Raw genomic sequence first — 16,584 nt, forward strand, 5'->3', positions numbered from 1 at the left:
TCTACCATCTGAGCACTTGTCGTGTGGCGGGTGCTAGGAGGTTCTTACTGCACAGCAAGGCCTACAACGTCCCACTTCAAAAACACATAACCAGAAAACGAATTTATGTATTTATCTGTTGAAATCTCTTAAAGCAGCGCTACGCTTTGCGCTAGCTAAAACACGCGCTCCTCGACACCACCTGACACGGGAGCCCGTCCCACACCACATCAAGATGGTGGGAGGCGCAGGACTACAACTCCCGGCAAGCCGCGCGCAGCCATGGACGTCATCCCCTCCGTGAGGGTGGTCGTGCTCTCTGACCGCAGAGCACGATGGGAGTTGTAGGCGGAGTGCGGTGTGGCCACGGCCCGGCGCATGCGCGGCGGCGGCGGCGGACGCGGCGCGTGGCAGGAAGCGGAAGGGGGCGGCCGCGCTCGGAGCCTGACGTGTCCCTGCCGCCGCGGCCGCCGCTCGCTGCTGCTCGGCCGGCGCCGCCATGGGCAGTGAGTACCGGGAACCCGCCGCTCCCGCCGTCCCCTCGCGCTGTGCTTCTCTCCTCTGGCCGGGAAAGCGCCGTCCCCGGGGGTGGCAGCTCATGGCGGGGAGGGAGCCGGCGCCGTGTGCCCCGTGCGGGCGCTCCGGCCGGCCCCGCCGGGCTGAGGGTGCCGGGCGCGGTGTCGGGGTGGGGGGCCCGCTGTCACCTCGGGCCTGACCGCTCCAGGGACGGTGTCACAGGGAGGTACAGCTGTGTCTGCCCGCAGTGGTCCGGTCCGTGTGGGTCTGCAGGATCCCGCACCTCGAGGAGAAGCTGCTGGGAAAGCGTCTTAGTCGGTTGTTGTGTTAGTGTAGATGTTGGGGAGACCCTTGATTTGAATTAACTTGAATATCGCGGTCCAGTGTAGCTTTTCAGACATAATCGCTTGAAATTAAGAAAATAGCTTTTGTGGGCCGGTCTTAAGTTGCCGCTGAAGCTGCAGCGTTCCCTGAAAAGGTGGAAAGGCACAGTGATTTCAGTTCTGCACTGTTGTACCTTCTCAGCTCAAATCAGTCCAAAATACGGATGCAAGCCTAGATTTGTCATAGCAGATTTAGAATTAACTCTTCAAATTCAGAACTCTCGGCTTATGGGAGAACTTGTGACTTTGCAAATCCCCTCTTCGTTATATGCTTATTTTAAGACAGACTTCTGACTTAAGGATGTGTCTTTTTGGCTAGGAGGGGATCATGGCATGAGACGTTCTCCAGACTAACTTGAATTGATGCTTCTGAACTGCATGGATAGGAACTGTTAAGCTGTATGGCCCAAAAGTGTGTAGGAATTCTTAAGCTATATGGCTTGAAAGTAATATATGTAATACCCAAGGCACTTTTTTCTCTCTGATATTTGGCTGAGGAGAAACTGCCATGAAGTAAAAATTCAAGGGTGTTGATAAACTCGTGTAAAGCAATGACAAAGATTTTTTTGGTGCTGTCAACCTACTTGGTGAAATGGGGAAATGCTTGACTTTCTTTAATTCTGTTCCCAGTCCATACTGTACTTAAAGCATGTTAGCTGAATCTCTGTGTAATTAGAACAGATAAGAATTTAATAACACAAAACATACACCCTGCCCCAAACTAACCAACCAAAATTTCCCCAGATTTGGGACTGTTATATAGAGTACATGTCCAAATTCAATTCAGTTTGAGCTTTTTCTAGCATTCATTGTATCTGTGTGTTCACTTTGTCTTTTAACTTATTTCTGTACAGTAAAATTTCTTGAAGTCATCAAGCCCTTCTGTGTTATCTTGCCTGAAATTCAAAAGCCAGAACGGAAGGTAGGTTGATAAAACTTACTTCCTAGGTTTGTATTTGTGTGATATAAAACCAGAGTTTGCATTTGTGGAATTTGGGGTTTCTTCCCTGATGGGAGAATGGCAGTTTTAGGTGCAGTTGTTTTTAGTGGTGTATCTCATGTGGATGTGGTTGTACAAGAATAAATGGGGTTGGGCAGATTTGTTCATGTCACAGCAGTGCCTGGTGGGATGTTGAAGGCAGTACAGATTGAAGTGTAAACTAGAGTAAGTTTAAGCCACAACTTGAAAATCTTTGCTTCATAAGCTCTAATCTAAGATTACTTGCTGAGATAAGCTGCTCCCTATTACTGTTTTTTTTCTCATCATAAACTCATGAAAATGTAAGACTCATTGCTGTGCAAGTACTAGAATTACCTTGCATTGACATAAGCCTTTTTATTTGGATTAAATGTTGAATAAAGCTTTGTAGCTTTCCTTGGTCTTATGTGGGATGAAAGGGATGAACAGTATGTTATTTTCTTTTGGGTGTTCTGCACTTTGTCCCTCCACAAGAAAATCAAATGTGCTACTGTGAAAGTTTGCTTGATAGACTGGGTCTTGTCATCTTGACAGCTTTATAATCTGTTGTTGATTTTTGGTTTTGTGTTTTTTCCTTTTAGATTCAGTTTAAGGAAAAGGTACTATGGACAGCTATCACACTCTTCATCTTCTTAGTATGCTGCCAGGTATGTTTCCTTCCCTTTTCAAGGAAGAGCTGAAATGTTTAAAGCATGCTATGAAGTCTCTTAATTTCATCTCTTGGTTGGAAATGCAGATTCCCTTGTTTGGCATTATGTCATCAGACTCTGCAGATCCTTTCTACTGGATGAGAGTGATTTTGGCATCAAATAGAGGTATGGCCAGACTTCCAGGAGGGCATTTTCTTTTAGCTTGAATCAAAATAGTTTTGGACTTGCATTCTGCTCCATTGTAATGAATATAAAAACTGAAGTGGAAAGTGAAAAGTAATTTTTCTGCATTATTTAAAGTCATAAATCAGTGTGGCATTGGGAAAGGCACAACTTTCTGGACAAAATGAGTTTTTGGTTGACTGTGCAATCATCAGTCTCTCACTGACAGCTCGCTGCCTTGATGGCTGTTAAGCTTCAGAAAGGTGTGAAAAGGAAAAGTGTCAGTGCCATTGGCATTGCTGCTGTAATCTCCCCAGACAAGTGAAGCAATGTAGAGACCGTGGAGACTCAGCTTTTGAACTGTGATGGTCTGTGTTAATTGCGCGTTTCATAGTGATTAAGATGTTGGTTGTAGCTGTTTATACCTTGCAGCTCCAGGCATGGATCTTTCTCATCAATAACGGGTCTCTCTGGTCAGTTGATAATGACTTCCAGAAAAATTTGGTGTTTTGTAGATATTTGATGCTGTACACTATTTACTGATATGTGTACTGGAAAAAATCATAAGTTGCTACAGTAATATCTTAACACCCTTAGAGTTTTCAGTATCTAAACCAGCCTTTGATAACCAAACCCACTTGGTTCTAAGTGCGTTTGAACTATCTGTGTGTATTTCTGTTTTCAGTGCCAGATTTCAGACAACAAAGTTAACTTGTTCTTGAATGTGAGCACCGTGTGACTTACATATTCCTTCCCAAATGTTGTGGTTTAATCCCATCTGGCAACTAAGTATCACATGGGACACTTGGTCACTCTCCTGTGGGAGAGAGGAGAATGAGGAAAAAAAACCCAAAAAATCTCGTGGGTTGAGATAAGAACAGTTCCATAACTGATACAAAGTATAATATAATAATAACAATAACAACTGTAACAAAAAGGAGAGCAAGAAATAAAACCTCAGCAAAACAAGTGATGCACAATGCAATGCTCACCTCTTGCTGATGGATGCCCTGCCAGTTCCTGAGCAGAGATCAGCCCCTTCTGGCCAATCCCCCCAGCTGCTCTGCTGAGCCTGACATTCCAGGGTATGGAATATCCTTGTGGCTACTTCGGGTCAGCTGTCCTGGTCATGCTCCCTGCCAGCTTCTTGTGCAGCTGCTGGCTGGCAGAGCAGGGGACACTGAGAAGTAAGCACTGCTGAGCAACAGAAACACAAAACGACAGCACATCAGCCTCAGGGGACACTGAGAAGTAAGCACTGCTGAGCAACAACTAAAACGACAGCACATCAGCCTGTTATCAGCATTATTCTCATGAAAAATCCAAACCACAGCACTCTACCAGCTACTACAAAGAAAATTAATTCTGTCTCAGCTGAAACCAAGATTCTCTGCAAAAAAGTGATTTCTGTTTCTCTAATTGCCCACTGACATAAGTATCCAGGACAAATACATACTTTTTCTTTTTATTCTGTAGTGTTTGGAATGATCATTACCATTGGACAGTCCATTGTGTATGTAATGACTGGAATGTATGGAGACCCATCTGAGATGGGTGCTGGGATCTGCTTGCTTATCACAATCCAGGTAATTTCTAGTCTTCTCTACTTACTCTTCCCCTGAAAGGGTCAAAAAATCAGCTTTATGAGCAGGCTGTCCCTCATGCAGAGCAAAAAGGCCCAAGTGTACCTGCTTCTTCACATGTAGTCTAATCTTTTAATACACATTATTTTTCTAACAAAATGAAAAAGACATGGAACTAATGCTCTGCTTCTTTTTTTGCTGTAGCTTTTTGTTGCTGGTTTAATAGTTCTGCTCTTGGATGAGCTGCTCCAGAAAGGATATGGTCTTGGTTCTGGCATCTCTCTCTTCATTGCTACCAATATCTGTGAGACCATTGTGTGGAAAGCATTCAGCCCCACCACAGTGAACACTGGGCGAGGTAATATGGCACAGTCTGTTTTCTTTAACAATAGTTTGTACAAAAAAGCAACATCTTTTTTCTTTTTTTTTAATGTTAACTTAATGCCAAATACTGTTACTACCATCTTGGCTGTGTAGTGAATCTTGCTAAAGCAGCTGGTGCTGCTGTGCAAATTGCAAGCACAAAGACATTTTTTCTCAATTTGTATCTCACAAGATATTTAGTGAACTTGAGATTCTTACAGTGCCTTCATTAAAGTCACCAGCAGTAGACTGTCATTGTATTATGGTTGCTGTCCAACTTACTGACCAAATATTAGCTGTTCTGCTCCTTGCATTTTTTACACTTTGCCCTAAAGACCTTATTCTCCCAACTCCACTGGAGATGATCCTGTTTGCTGCTGTGTAGTAGAAAACAGAAGTGAGGTTATGCCATTTGCTGTAATCCAAACAATAACTTGTGTCTTACCACAACTGACACTAGAAAGCCTGATGCTTCCCTGTAAGTTTACTTTTTTTTTTTTTTTTGATCAGGAGGAGGAAAGAAAGAACTTGGTGCTTGTCAGTGTTTCTAGAGACCAATAGAGTTATCCTGTGCTGGGTTATGATTTAGTTTCTAGGCCACTTCAAGGGGATTTTGAAAAAAATATTGGAAATAACATAGCTGACATGAAGGGTGACAATATAAAAGTCTGAGAACATGCTCAAGATGCCGAAGACTCAGAGCTATCCTATTCTGAATCCTGTAGTTCAGAAGTATGCTTAATCATACAAAACACTGAAACTTGGAGATAATCACAGCTCACCTAACTTTTTCTTTTCCTTTGCAAGGGATGGAATTTGAGGGAGCCATCATTGCTCTGTTCCATCTTCTGGCTACTCGCACAGACAAAGTCCGAGCTCTTCGTGAGGCCTTTTACCGTCAGAATCTTCCCAACCTCATGAATCTGATTGCCACCATCTTTGTCTTTGCAATTGTCATTTACTTCCAGGTCAGTTGGAATAATGAGGGTTGTAAAACTGTATGGAAGTAGGTCTGAAATTTGCTTCCTTCTACAAGAAATTTTATATTCACAAGGCTCATTTTTGTAATGCAGCATCTGGATGCTCTTTATACACTGCCTTCTCTTAATCAGTTTCTACACTTACCATAGTCACACAGAAGGCTTGAGGCTTAGTTTGGTTTCTGAAAAAAGAGACAAAAAACCAGATAAAAGTACCTCAGATGCATGTGTGCATGTGATATTGTCTAACCCAAATGCTATTGCTTTTTACTGAGAAACACTTTGAAGTTTTTAGGCCTGTTTGTTGCTGAAGAACATAGGAAGTTGTAATGTTGCTTTTCCTGGATGCTTCTTGAAACTTCAGATTTCTTCTGATGTCTGAATCTTTGATACCTTCTTGTGTGTGGCTGTGTGTTTAGACAACCATGCAGTTTTGCAGACCCTTTGAAGAAGGGTTCTCATGGACAGGAGAGCCCTCTGGGCAGAGTATTTGTACTTGCACAAAATTATTGCAGATTTCTTCTGTTGCTGTCAAAGCCTTGCACTTGCGATTTATGATCTCTGCTATGAGTTGCCATCCAGGTGTAATGGGGGACTTTCTTTTGAAAACTTTTCAGGGCTTCAGAGTGGATCTTCCTATCAAATCTGCTCGCTACCGGGGCCAGTACAACACCTACCCCATCAAGTTGTTCTATACTTCCAACATTCCCATTATTCTGCAGTCTGCCCTGGTGTCAAACCTGTATGTCATCTCCCAGATGCTTTCTGCCCGCTTCAGTGGCAACTTGCTGGTCAGCCTGCTGGGCACCTGGTCTGTGAGTATTCCTTCTCATCTTGCACACATCTTTACAAGGGCACCAATGAAATGTGGGTTGAAGAGATGGTCTCTCAATATTAAGACACACTTTGTTAGGTGGTCATGCACACTGAAACTCCTAAATTAGTAATTAGTTTGAATTAATGGTAGCATATGAGGCTTGCTGTGATGAATGTAAATATGTGTGCTGCTGCAGTAGTAATGATGCAAAGCTGATACAAACTTTTCTAAGACTTGGCTTAATGGCTAAGAAATAGTGAGAAGATTGCTGACTGACTGCTTGCTTTCTTCTGCCAGGACACATCATCTGGAGGCCCTGCTCGTGCTTATCCAGTTGGTGGACTCTGTTATTACCTGTCACCTCCAGAGTCCTTTTCTTCAGTGTTGGAAGACCCTGTACATGCAGTTGTTTATATTGTATTTATGCTGGGCTCCTGTGCTTTCTTCTCTAAGACATGGATTGAAGTCTCTGGCTCCTCTGCCAAAGATGTAAGTTTAAAATGACAAATTACATAAGCTTACATGATGAAAACAAATGGGCTGTTGTAAGAATAAGACTGACTTTCTTCTGAAAAAGCTGTTCTGCTGATAATCTTGTTAGTAATATTCATTGCTTGTGTAAACAGGGACAGTATCTTTTTTTTAATTGAGAAAGATTAAGACAGAATGGGGGTCATTTTTTCCTGTTTACTGCTTTTTCAAAACAACATCAAAACTTAAATTGCTTTAATTGGAATTGGGAAACTTAGGACATAGAAATATGTGATCAGTGTGAGAGCAGGAAAGGTAACAGGAGAGGTAGAAACTCTTTCAGTGCCACATGAGACGTGTGCTGTGTGCAAGGCAGTTGCCACTTGAAAACTTGCAGGTAAAGCTCAGACAGCCATTCCTGACACAGTTTTGAGCTTCCTTTGCGGGAAAATTAACTAGAGGTTGTTATTTTTAACTAGAGAGCACTGGCAATGGAGAATATAATGCATTGATATACCTGAGGCTAGCTTCTCAAAATTTCCATTTGCAACAGGATATTTAACATTCAGGAACTATATCATCCTGAAATTGGAGTTGGAAAACAAAATGGAAAATAGCTGTCAGTGGTAGATTTGTATTGTGTGGTTCTGGGTAGGAGGTGAAGTTTGGCAGCCATATGGAATGGTTTAATCCTTTCTTTAACAAATAAGTAATTGCACAAAGTTACTAACAGTGTGAGCACTCTCTTGTTTTGCACTTGCATCTTGCTGTTTCTCAAGCATGCAGGGAGGCACTCACAGCCATGTTCAGTCTGGTTTTTATTTCAGAGTAAACCAATTCATTATTCAGAGTAGACAGTTTTTAACACTTTAATACTTTTTCCTGATACGAAATAAAATAATTTTAGGTTCATGCAAAAAAGGTCAGAAATGAAAGTTGATAAATTATTACTTAAGTGTTCATTGTGTAGTGGAAAGCTGGCAGCTTACCCATCTGAAAGTGTGTTTTCTCAGTGCATGGAGTCCGTGATGAGCACCTTCATGTTCCCCTGCTAGAGTTTGTTACCCACAGTCATTAGTAAAGTGTTTGCAGGGCTCTGATGTAACCCTGTGCAATGGCAGAAATCCAGTTTAAGAATAACATTCCAAGAAGGGATTCTAAGTCTAGTTTCTAGTGTGGATCCACAAATAAATAGTTGACTCAACTGAATGCAGGAAACTGAAATGGAATGAGCACTTCAAAGAATGATTTTGCAACATCTATGGAACCCTCATCTGGGGAAGAGTAGATGGCAAAACATGATTTGAATTATGTGTATGAGAGCCTACCAGTATCCAAATTTTCCTTCTCTCACTAGGACTAGAATTATCCAGAAAGCTTTGTATAATTGACAGGTAGAAAAGTGCCTGTGACTATAATTTATCTGAAGTTAAAATACTGGATATTTTGAACTCAGATGAATAATGTAAAACACAATCCAAAACCCAAAACAATACAAAAAACACCCAACCCCACCACCATTTACTTCTGTTTTCCCACAGTACTACATTCCATGGCCTTGGGAAATCAAAGTAAACTTACTTGCTCCATTCCTTCTTTCAATACAGGTTGCCAAGCAATTGAAAGAACAGCAAATGGTAATGAGAGGCCACAGAGAAACTTCAATGGTACATGAACTCAACAGGTGAGCTACTTATTCATTGGCTGTTCATGCAAGGTGTTATGGGCAAACAAAGGGCAAAGTTTGCTTTGACTTCCATTTTCTAGATCCTACAACACAGGTATTATTTCAGCTTTGATGTCACATGCATATGACATAGAATAATATCTCATTAATGGAAGACTTTCACAGTACAGCTTATTTTTGCCTTGCATTTAAAGAATTTGCCTCAAATTCTGGACCTTTTATTTTCCTGTTTTATGTCTTCATTTATATACTCTTCTCAGGGTTGCTAATTTCACTGTACTTTACTACTTCAAGCTGACCCAGAAGTATTTTCTTACTGTAATTTTTCATGTGTTATTAGTCTTGGAGACTGTTTTCATGCAGACCTTGCTTCTAAAACAAGCAGTTACTTAAATCCCCTAGGTGCAGACGTGGGCAGGGATTGATGTCTTTAGGTTTTCAGATTTCAGGGGATCTGTGTACCCTCTCTTGTGTTATGGTAATGTTATTGTAACTTTGGATTTCAGTCACCAACTGACGATTTGAAGAGGCAGTAGCCATGAGTTTAATATTTGTGCCTAATTCCATACTGGACTCTGTAGTACCTTCTCCTCTTAGTGTAGCATTTTTTCTACTCCAGTCAGGTTGAACATTTTATATTCTTATCTAGATTGCAGACCCACAAGGGAAGAGAGTATTCTGCCATTGATGTTTTTGTTACTATCTGAGCAAACTCTAATGGCCCCTTTTCTATTCTCATTTCGTGTTTTCCAGGTACATCCCTACAGCTGCTGCCTTTGGTGGGCTCTGCATCGGCGCCCTCTCTGTGCTGGCAGACTTCCTTGGGGCAATTGGCTCTGGAACTGGAATTCTGCTCGCTGTCACCATCATTTATCAGTACTTTGAAATTTTTGTAAAGGAACAGAGTGAAGTTGGCAGTATGGGAGCTCTTCTTTTCTAAACCTAGTTTCTCATGGACCCAGGAAAGAGAGGAGGGACAATGTCAAAGTGTAGCCAGTCAGGGGAAAAGAAGTATCATAAACTTGATAGTGTCATTCTATAGAAACACATATTTTAATAATGTTTCCAAAGCACATTCCCTTATGTTCGAACTTTTCTAGCATACTGTTTGCATTTTATAAATTGATGAGGAAGATGTGCAAAAAATTTTTTTAAGAAAATTGTTTTTTAATTATGTGTTAGGAGAGTCAGCTTTCTGACTTGGATTTAGTTCAATGACTCCTGAAAATTCTTTGAGCCCCTTTCACATTTAGTAACCTGAAGCCTTTACAGGTTTTAATTAATGTTTGTTAAATGAATATTTGGAAGGGATTTTTTTCCATTTGACTTGTTTTTGCAGCTCCTTTCCATAATGGTGAAAAAGACCTCTCCATCTGATGCTCAAGTTCCAAAATTGTGGTTGTAAGCACAAATGGTGCTTCATGTGTTAGGGGTATTTTTTTCAGTATGGCAGATTTGAAAGGCAGTTGTTTCTTTTTACTACGAAATAATATCTATAATTCCAAATATTTTGTCTTGTAATTACTACACTAGACTTTGTCAGCTGTTGAGTATTGGCTTGAGACTGTTTTCAAGTTTCTGTGTAAGAAAGGAACGTGTCCTTTCCCACCACCTCTCCTCCACAAGCAGAAAACTCAGGTAAATCTAGATTCTGCCAGAACCTGTGCCTAAGAGTTGCTACTTTGAAACTTGGTTAAACCGACTTTGTAAAGCCTTCTAATTAGTCTTTATTGCCGTTAGTGGCTGTGCTTCTAGTTCTGATGTCAGCTGAAAGGAATGAGTGTTATGGCTGCTTAGATGCAAATCGGCTTGTGCTCTTTGCTAGAGTGAAGTTTCTCTCCTTGGTAATGAATTCTGGTCTTGTAGCAATCAGGATGTTATCTGATTACTCATATCTAGTGGATTTTGAGTCTCATTACCACAAGAGTGGAAAGAATGGATGCTACTTGTCTGTTTTTGTAGATCTGGATACAAGACCCTTGTCAGATAACTTCACTAAGGGGCTTATGTAGGAGGCTTTTCCATCCTGTAATCTCATAGATTTGAGTGGTACATAGGAAAATACTCTTTCAGAAAGTATTGGGATTCCTTTTTAAAGATCACACCTTCAAAAATTGAGAGTTTACAGTTAAGGCTGTAATGGACCAGAATAAAACTTAATTTTCCATTTTAATTTAGGTTGTCAGTAGTAATCAGGTGCCTAGGACCAAATGCAAATATTTGTGTATGAGTCTTGTAAATGCACTTCTCAATCAGTATTGGACAACATGGAAACCAGAAGGAGGAGTTGTGGCTGCTGGAACTTTTCTTTATACTGCATCAACATGCCTTCTGTGTGTTTTTGCATGTTGGGAAGACAGTCTGTGAGTCACTGTTCCTGCTGGAGTGGTGGGACTCTGTTACACACCCAAGGAGCACAGATGACATCCAGAAACCCTGGTTAATACCCTGAGCTCAGATACCAAACACGTGGGAAATCTGCAAAAGTGGAATGAGATGCACCTATCAATGCCCGGGATGAGGATCACAATTGGAAAAGGAATAAATAATTAGGATGGAGTATCCATGAAATGATCACTGTCAGCCATTCACTATGGTGTCACGCTATGTTCAATATTTTTTCTGGTTTTTATGAAGTACTAATGCACCACAGCACAACTGTGATGTGATATAGGGACAGTTAAAAAGTGGCATTAAAAGAAGAGGGAAAGGGTTCTGATACAATTCTGCTTTGGGGATTTTGTTGTTTTTTTTCCAGGAAGCCCAATACAAACTTTATTTTAATATAAAAGACTCCACTTCTGTGCATGCTGCTCTGGCTGGGCTGGAGCTGTACTTGTATTTTTGGTCATATCTGTTTGAACTGGTTGCAGTTTAGACCATTTGCTCTTTGGTATCTAAGCAGCACTTGTTCTGTGCATCTATATTTTTGTGGTCTAGTGGTGAATCTTTGTTATCAAACAGCTGTGTTCTCAAAGCAGAACCTGCTGGCCATAGAATGGATGTTCACAAAAAGAAATAATGCCTATAAAATCTGCTTTATAATGAAATAAAGTACATCTTTGGAGCTAGTGCTTGGCTCTTGGTGCTTGGATACTGTTACAATTTTAACACTTGTAGAGTAAGGTTACCCACCTATGAGAAAGTGGTGCCCTCAAAATACCTGATCAGAGTATCAGTGTGAAATAAAGACAACTTGTATTTGCTCCAAGGTCTCTCAGTAGTGGTTTGCCAAAATAACTGGATCTTGACCATTTCTTTAGGCTTTTCTTTTTTGAGTTGCAATTCTAAAGGTGCTGCACAAGTAAATAGAGGGTGAGTGGGGTAGTGATGCCTCACTAACAAAAACTGTTTCCATGAGAGATACAGTGCCAGTCGTTTTATAGTGTGATAATTGAGACAACAAAACTCAAAGCTGATATTTCCAATATTGTTTTGCCCTTTGAGTTTTTAAACTGAGAGTAAGGGAAAATTTTGCCTTCCTCCTGAACAGAAATATCCCAGTACTGGAAAGCAAATTTACATAAAATACTGTGACTGGATGCAGGAAGTTCAGCCACGATTTTGGTCGTATTTGAAGTCGCTCTAAACAGCAGCCTGATTTCTCCCTTGCTGTTTTATTTTTCATCAGGAGATTTGTATTGATGACTGTAGTTGCTGTGGGAATATTATGTCATCACACATATGATCACAGAAATAATTGAGGTCACTGTAGATGTGATGAGTTATGTGCAAGAGCTGGATGAGAACCAACACTAGGGCAACATCTGACATCTCTCTGCTGCGTTGTTTTGTGCAAAATTCTTGACATGTCCTTTTCTTCTGCACTGCAGGTTTCATGTGAAAGTTTCTTTAGCATTTAAGTGCTGGATATTTGATTTTTTTTTTCCCTTTTGTCATTATTCACGAAGCCTTAAAAATCACCTGGTTTATTCTAGTTCACTTATTCCTAGAGCCATGTAATTTTGAGATGGCAAACAAATGGACTTTCCCCCCTAATTTCTCAAATTTTGTTGTTGGGTTTTTATATTTAAAAATAAATCAATTCCTTTTGGCTGCAACGGTAAAGGTTGTTGCTTTAAAAGCTTCATGACTGTGCTCCCTTGATTTTTTCTGGGGATAAAGCCTGTAAACAGCCTTCTGTCCCAGGCTGTAAACAGACTGATTTGTGCAACAGGCTTCTCAGCCCGCATTAGGTAAAGGAGGAAGCCAAAGGAGCCAGTAACTTCTTTTCCTAACTAACTGTCCTCTCTTGCAAGGAATAACAAGCTTTAGGTGGCCCCACTGCTGTGGGGAGGCTCCGAGGTTCCTGTTTGCTCACGGATGTGCTGTGACACTGCCGGCTCCTGGGCCAGCACCCCTGCCTGGATCCCAGACCCGCTCCCGGTGTTGCCGGCTGCTGAGTGCGCACTCCAGCCCTTCCCAGGCCCGGCTGCCTCCCTGCGGGTCCGTGCAGTGGAGAAGGGACAGGACAGGGACAGTGTCCCTCTGGGCAGGGAGGGACGCTGCTGGCATCTCTGGTGTGCGCCTTGCCTGTCCTTCACCTCCTTTCCCCGCCGCTCCTCTGCCAGGTTCTGCCGTGACCCCCCGGCCTTGGGCGGCCTCCTGCCCGAAAGGATGTGCGGGTGCTGGGACAGCGCCGGCGGCTCCGGGGGCTGCGGCTCCGGAACGGCTCCTTGGCTCCGGAACGGTTCCTCGGTCCCGAAACGGCTCCTTGGCCCCGGAACGGCTCCTCCGTCCCAGAACGGCTCCTGGGTCCCGGAACGGTTCATCGGCCCCGGAGCGGCTCCTGGGTCCCGGAACGTCTCTGGGTCCCAGAACGGCTCCTCCGTCCCAGAACGGCTCCTGGGTCCCGGAACGGCTCCTCGGCCCCGGAGCGGCTCCTTGGCCCCAGAACGGCTCCTGGGTCCCAGAACGGCTCCTTGGTCCCAGAACGGCTCCTCAGCCCCGGAGCGGCTCTTCGGTCCCAGAACGGCTCTGGGTCCCAGAACGGCTCCTGGGTCCCGGAACGGCTCCTCAGTCCCGGAGCGGCTCCTCGGTCCCGGAGCCTCCGCCCGCCGGGTGGCAATGTTACCCTGCGAGTCAAGCACGGCACTCGGGATCAGGGAAAGGCGGATCCAACCTGTCCCAAATTTGTCCTTTCCTTTCCTTTCCTTCGCTACTGTACCGGAGGGCTCGTACAATGTAAAAAGTTCGGAGCAGAGTTTGCCAATATTTATTTGTGCTTCCTGGAGCTGCGGCCAGGATTGAGGTTGTTTTAAGATGAAACGCTGAAAATACTCTTTTAGAGCGTTTATAATGTTTATGATATTTTCTAATATATTTCAAGCATGCTGAGTGCCAAGGGGCAGTTTTCTTCTTCTGTCACTTAAGCCTAGACTGAGACAGTCTATGGGATTGGAAAGAAGACAAGAAAAGAAGCATTTAAAACCAAAATCAGTATTCCAAGCTGGGGACCTAATTAGTCAGCTAGACTTTAAGCTGCTGGTTTATATTATGCTCCTGGATGGATCTGCTAAAATTGAAACTCTTCTGTGGGCCAGGTTCTAGCAATCCTCTGGCCACTGCCAGCGTGGTTCCAGCCAAGCTGGCAGCATTTGGCAGAAAGGAAATACCCTGACAATTGGCACCTCCTTTGGCAGCTGTATCAGAGGCTGGAGACTGAAGGAGCACAGACATGATACACTTTGTCATCGCAGAGGGGGCTGTCAAGGTCAGAGACGGGATGCTGGCTCTGAGATATTTCTTGCTGAAGAACAAGAAGACTGGGCCAATATCTCGGAAACCGGAATACCTGGGAGCTTAAAACAGAGGGAACAAATAGAACAGTGAGGATACATAGTTTTAAGAAACTGTTTCAGATATTTTTATATTGCTTTGAAGAAAATCGGGATATGTGGCACATATATAAAATCCCAGATTCCCCTTCTTAGATATTAAGGCTAAAGTGGATGGTTCCAAAAATGGTGTGAGCACTGCTAGGGAATATTAGCTATCTGAAATCACAGGCAAGTATTATCCACTTTAATCTTCAGCGTATCTGAAGCTCTCTGATGTTCTTACAGCTCTAATGTGTCTCTTCTTTATACCTGTGGTGTGAAGATTTATGAAAGAAGAAGGCAGCTCCAGACATATGGGAACAGAGAACAGAACATTCTACCTGATTAACTTCGCTATATAAGTGAGATTTTTTATTTTTTTTTTTGTTTAAATAGCTTCATCTTTTGGCAGTGCAAGAACATGAAATTGTTGTTGCTGCTGGATTCCCTAGAGCTATGCCTAATGCAGGTAGAGCAAGGGCTCCCTGTGGCCACAAATGTGGTCACTTACACAAGGATTTGGGATTACAGAGCTCAGCTGCAGGAAGTAACTGGAGGGTGTGTGGAGAGAGGCCATGAAGGAATTGTGGAAAGAAGCAGTGCAGGAGCCAAGGGGCAGTGAGGGGAGGTAACCTTGTGAAGCTGGGATGTGGTGTATGATGTGCCTATACCTAAAATCAGTGCATCTGAAAATGTTCTTGAGCTCCAGGATTCTGAAGAGCTCTGATTTCAAATTACGAGTGCCTTGTGTGGCTGCGGATGGTGATTAAAATGCAGAGGGGCAGCTGCCTGCTGGATCTCCCCTGCCAGACAAGCCCAGAATACCTGTGTGCTATAGAAATCAATGATTTGTTTAACCTTGCTATCCCAGACTGACCTCATATTCCTTAGCACTGTCCAAAGGTTTTTTTGTGCTCTGCAGATATAGAAACTTGTAAGATACAAATGTTTGTTAAAATAATTCCTTTTCTAAGCACTTTTATCTTGGATGTCTGAGGATAAAGCTTAACCTGTTGATTTTTAAGTTATTAGGAGAGCATTTTTTTAACCTATCCCCTTTGCTTTGAGTGACTCTTGAAAGGAGAAGAGATTTATTGGGGGGGACATGTTAATTTCCTCAAGTAGGTAGGAAAGAGCTGTCTCTTATCTCAGTGCCTCCCATTTCTTAAGCAGTGCAGGCTGGCGGAAACAAGCCAACATTTGGGATAAGACTTACCTAATTTAGTGATGGAACACAGTAGCACAAGCCAGGGAGTCTGACACTACTTTCTGCAACTGAGGTGCATCAAAGTCATTTTTATTTAGGTTTAAAAATCCACCTTTTTGTAGAGGAAGCTCACAGGATCCATTAAACTGGAATGGTGATAGGGATACAGCATGTGAAAAGAGAAGAGTTCTAGTTGCAGAGCAAATAGACCAAAAGTGTTTCCATTTTTATGAAGTGGGTTCTCATCTGTTATTTGTGTTGCAGGAGTTGTTTCTTCTGCATGTGAACTGTCTTTTTTGTGGGTACTGGCTGTAATTAAAATATCATGGAGATTTTTAGTTCCAAAAATTGTGCACTCTGAAAAAATCCTCCCACTTAGGAAAAAAAAATAAAAAGCTGCAGAGCAGGACAGGACCTGTCCCCAGTCCTACAGCTGATCATTACAGGAGTCCTGGCTCAGACAATGTCTCCCAACTCTTTACTTGCCTCTTCCACTGATGTTGCCTCTTTTAAAACACCAAAAGAAGTGTTAACTCTGTAGTGACTGAAACACAGGTCCAAACTGCACACATGTATGTATATAAAGTAGCTGTCTTTAAAACATAACTATCAACACTTAATTAATGAAATAACACCTTTCATTCTGTACTTAATCCCAAAATCAGTGTGACCAGTGAGCTCATACCTGTAGGCGAATGGGGGTCAGAGAATTAAGTGGTCCTTGTGCCATCATGGTCATGTTTTCCTTTGTTCATGCAGAATTGCTGATGCATCATGGTCTTGATATTATTTCACCCTTGCAGAATATTTCTACTTCTGCAGAGAGTATTTCCCTTATGCATAATCCATTAAATGATGATGAGAGCTTTGAGTGCCTGCAATTCATCAAGTTTAACACTTTACCTTTACTATAAGAGAAGACAAAACCATTTCTCTAAGGTTTTGGTTGTTAAACATAATAGCTATAAAATTGACTCAATCTAGATAT

General features: G+C 42.4%; 1 protein-coding gene across 1 annotated transcript; it reads left to right on the forward strand.

The window, feature by feature from the left end:
- The first annotated feature begins 357 nt into the window (after nt 1-357).
- SEC61A1 (SEC61 translocon subunit alpha 1) lies at nt 358-11,642 on the forward strand. The gene is given in 12 exon segments (XM_041463891.1): nt 358-444; nt 446-485; nt 1,733-1,800; nt 2,439-2,504; nt 2,594-2,672; nt 4,014-4,255; nt 4,457-4,610; nt 5,423-5,583; nt 6,213-6,410; nt 6,710-6,901; nt 8,491-8,567; nt 9,324-11,642. Coding segments are annotated over 12 exon segments (1,551 nt in total). The 3' UTR covers nt 9,511-11,642.
- The last annotated feature ends 4,942 nt before the right edge of the window (nt 11,643-16,584 follow it).

Source organism: Pyrgilauda ruficollis, unplaced genomic scaffold (assembly GCF_017590135.1).
Source record: "Pyrgilauda ruficollis isolate IOZ18807 unplaced genomic scaffold, ASM1759013v1 scaffold10, whole genome shotgun sequence".
In the NCBI taxonomy this organism is placed as follows: Eukaryota; Metazoa; Chordata; class Aves; order Passeriformes; family Passeridae; genus Pyrgilauda; species Pyrgilauda ruficollis.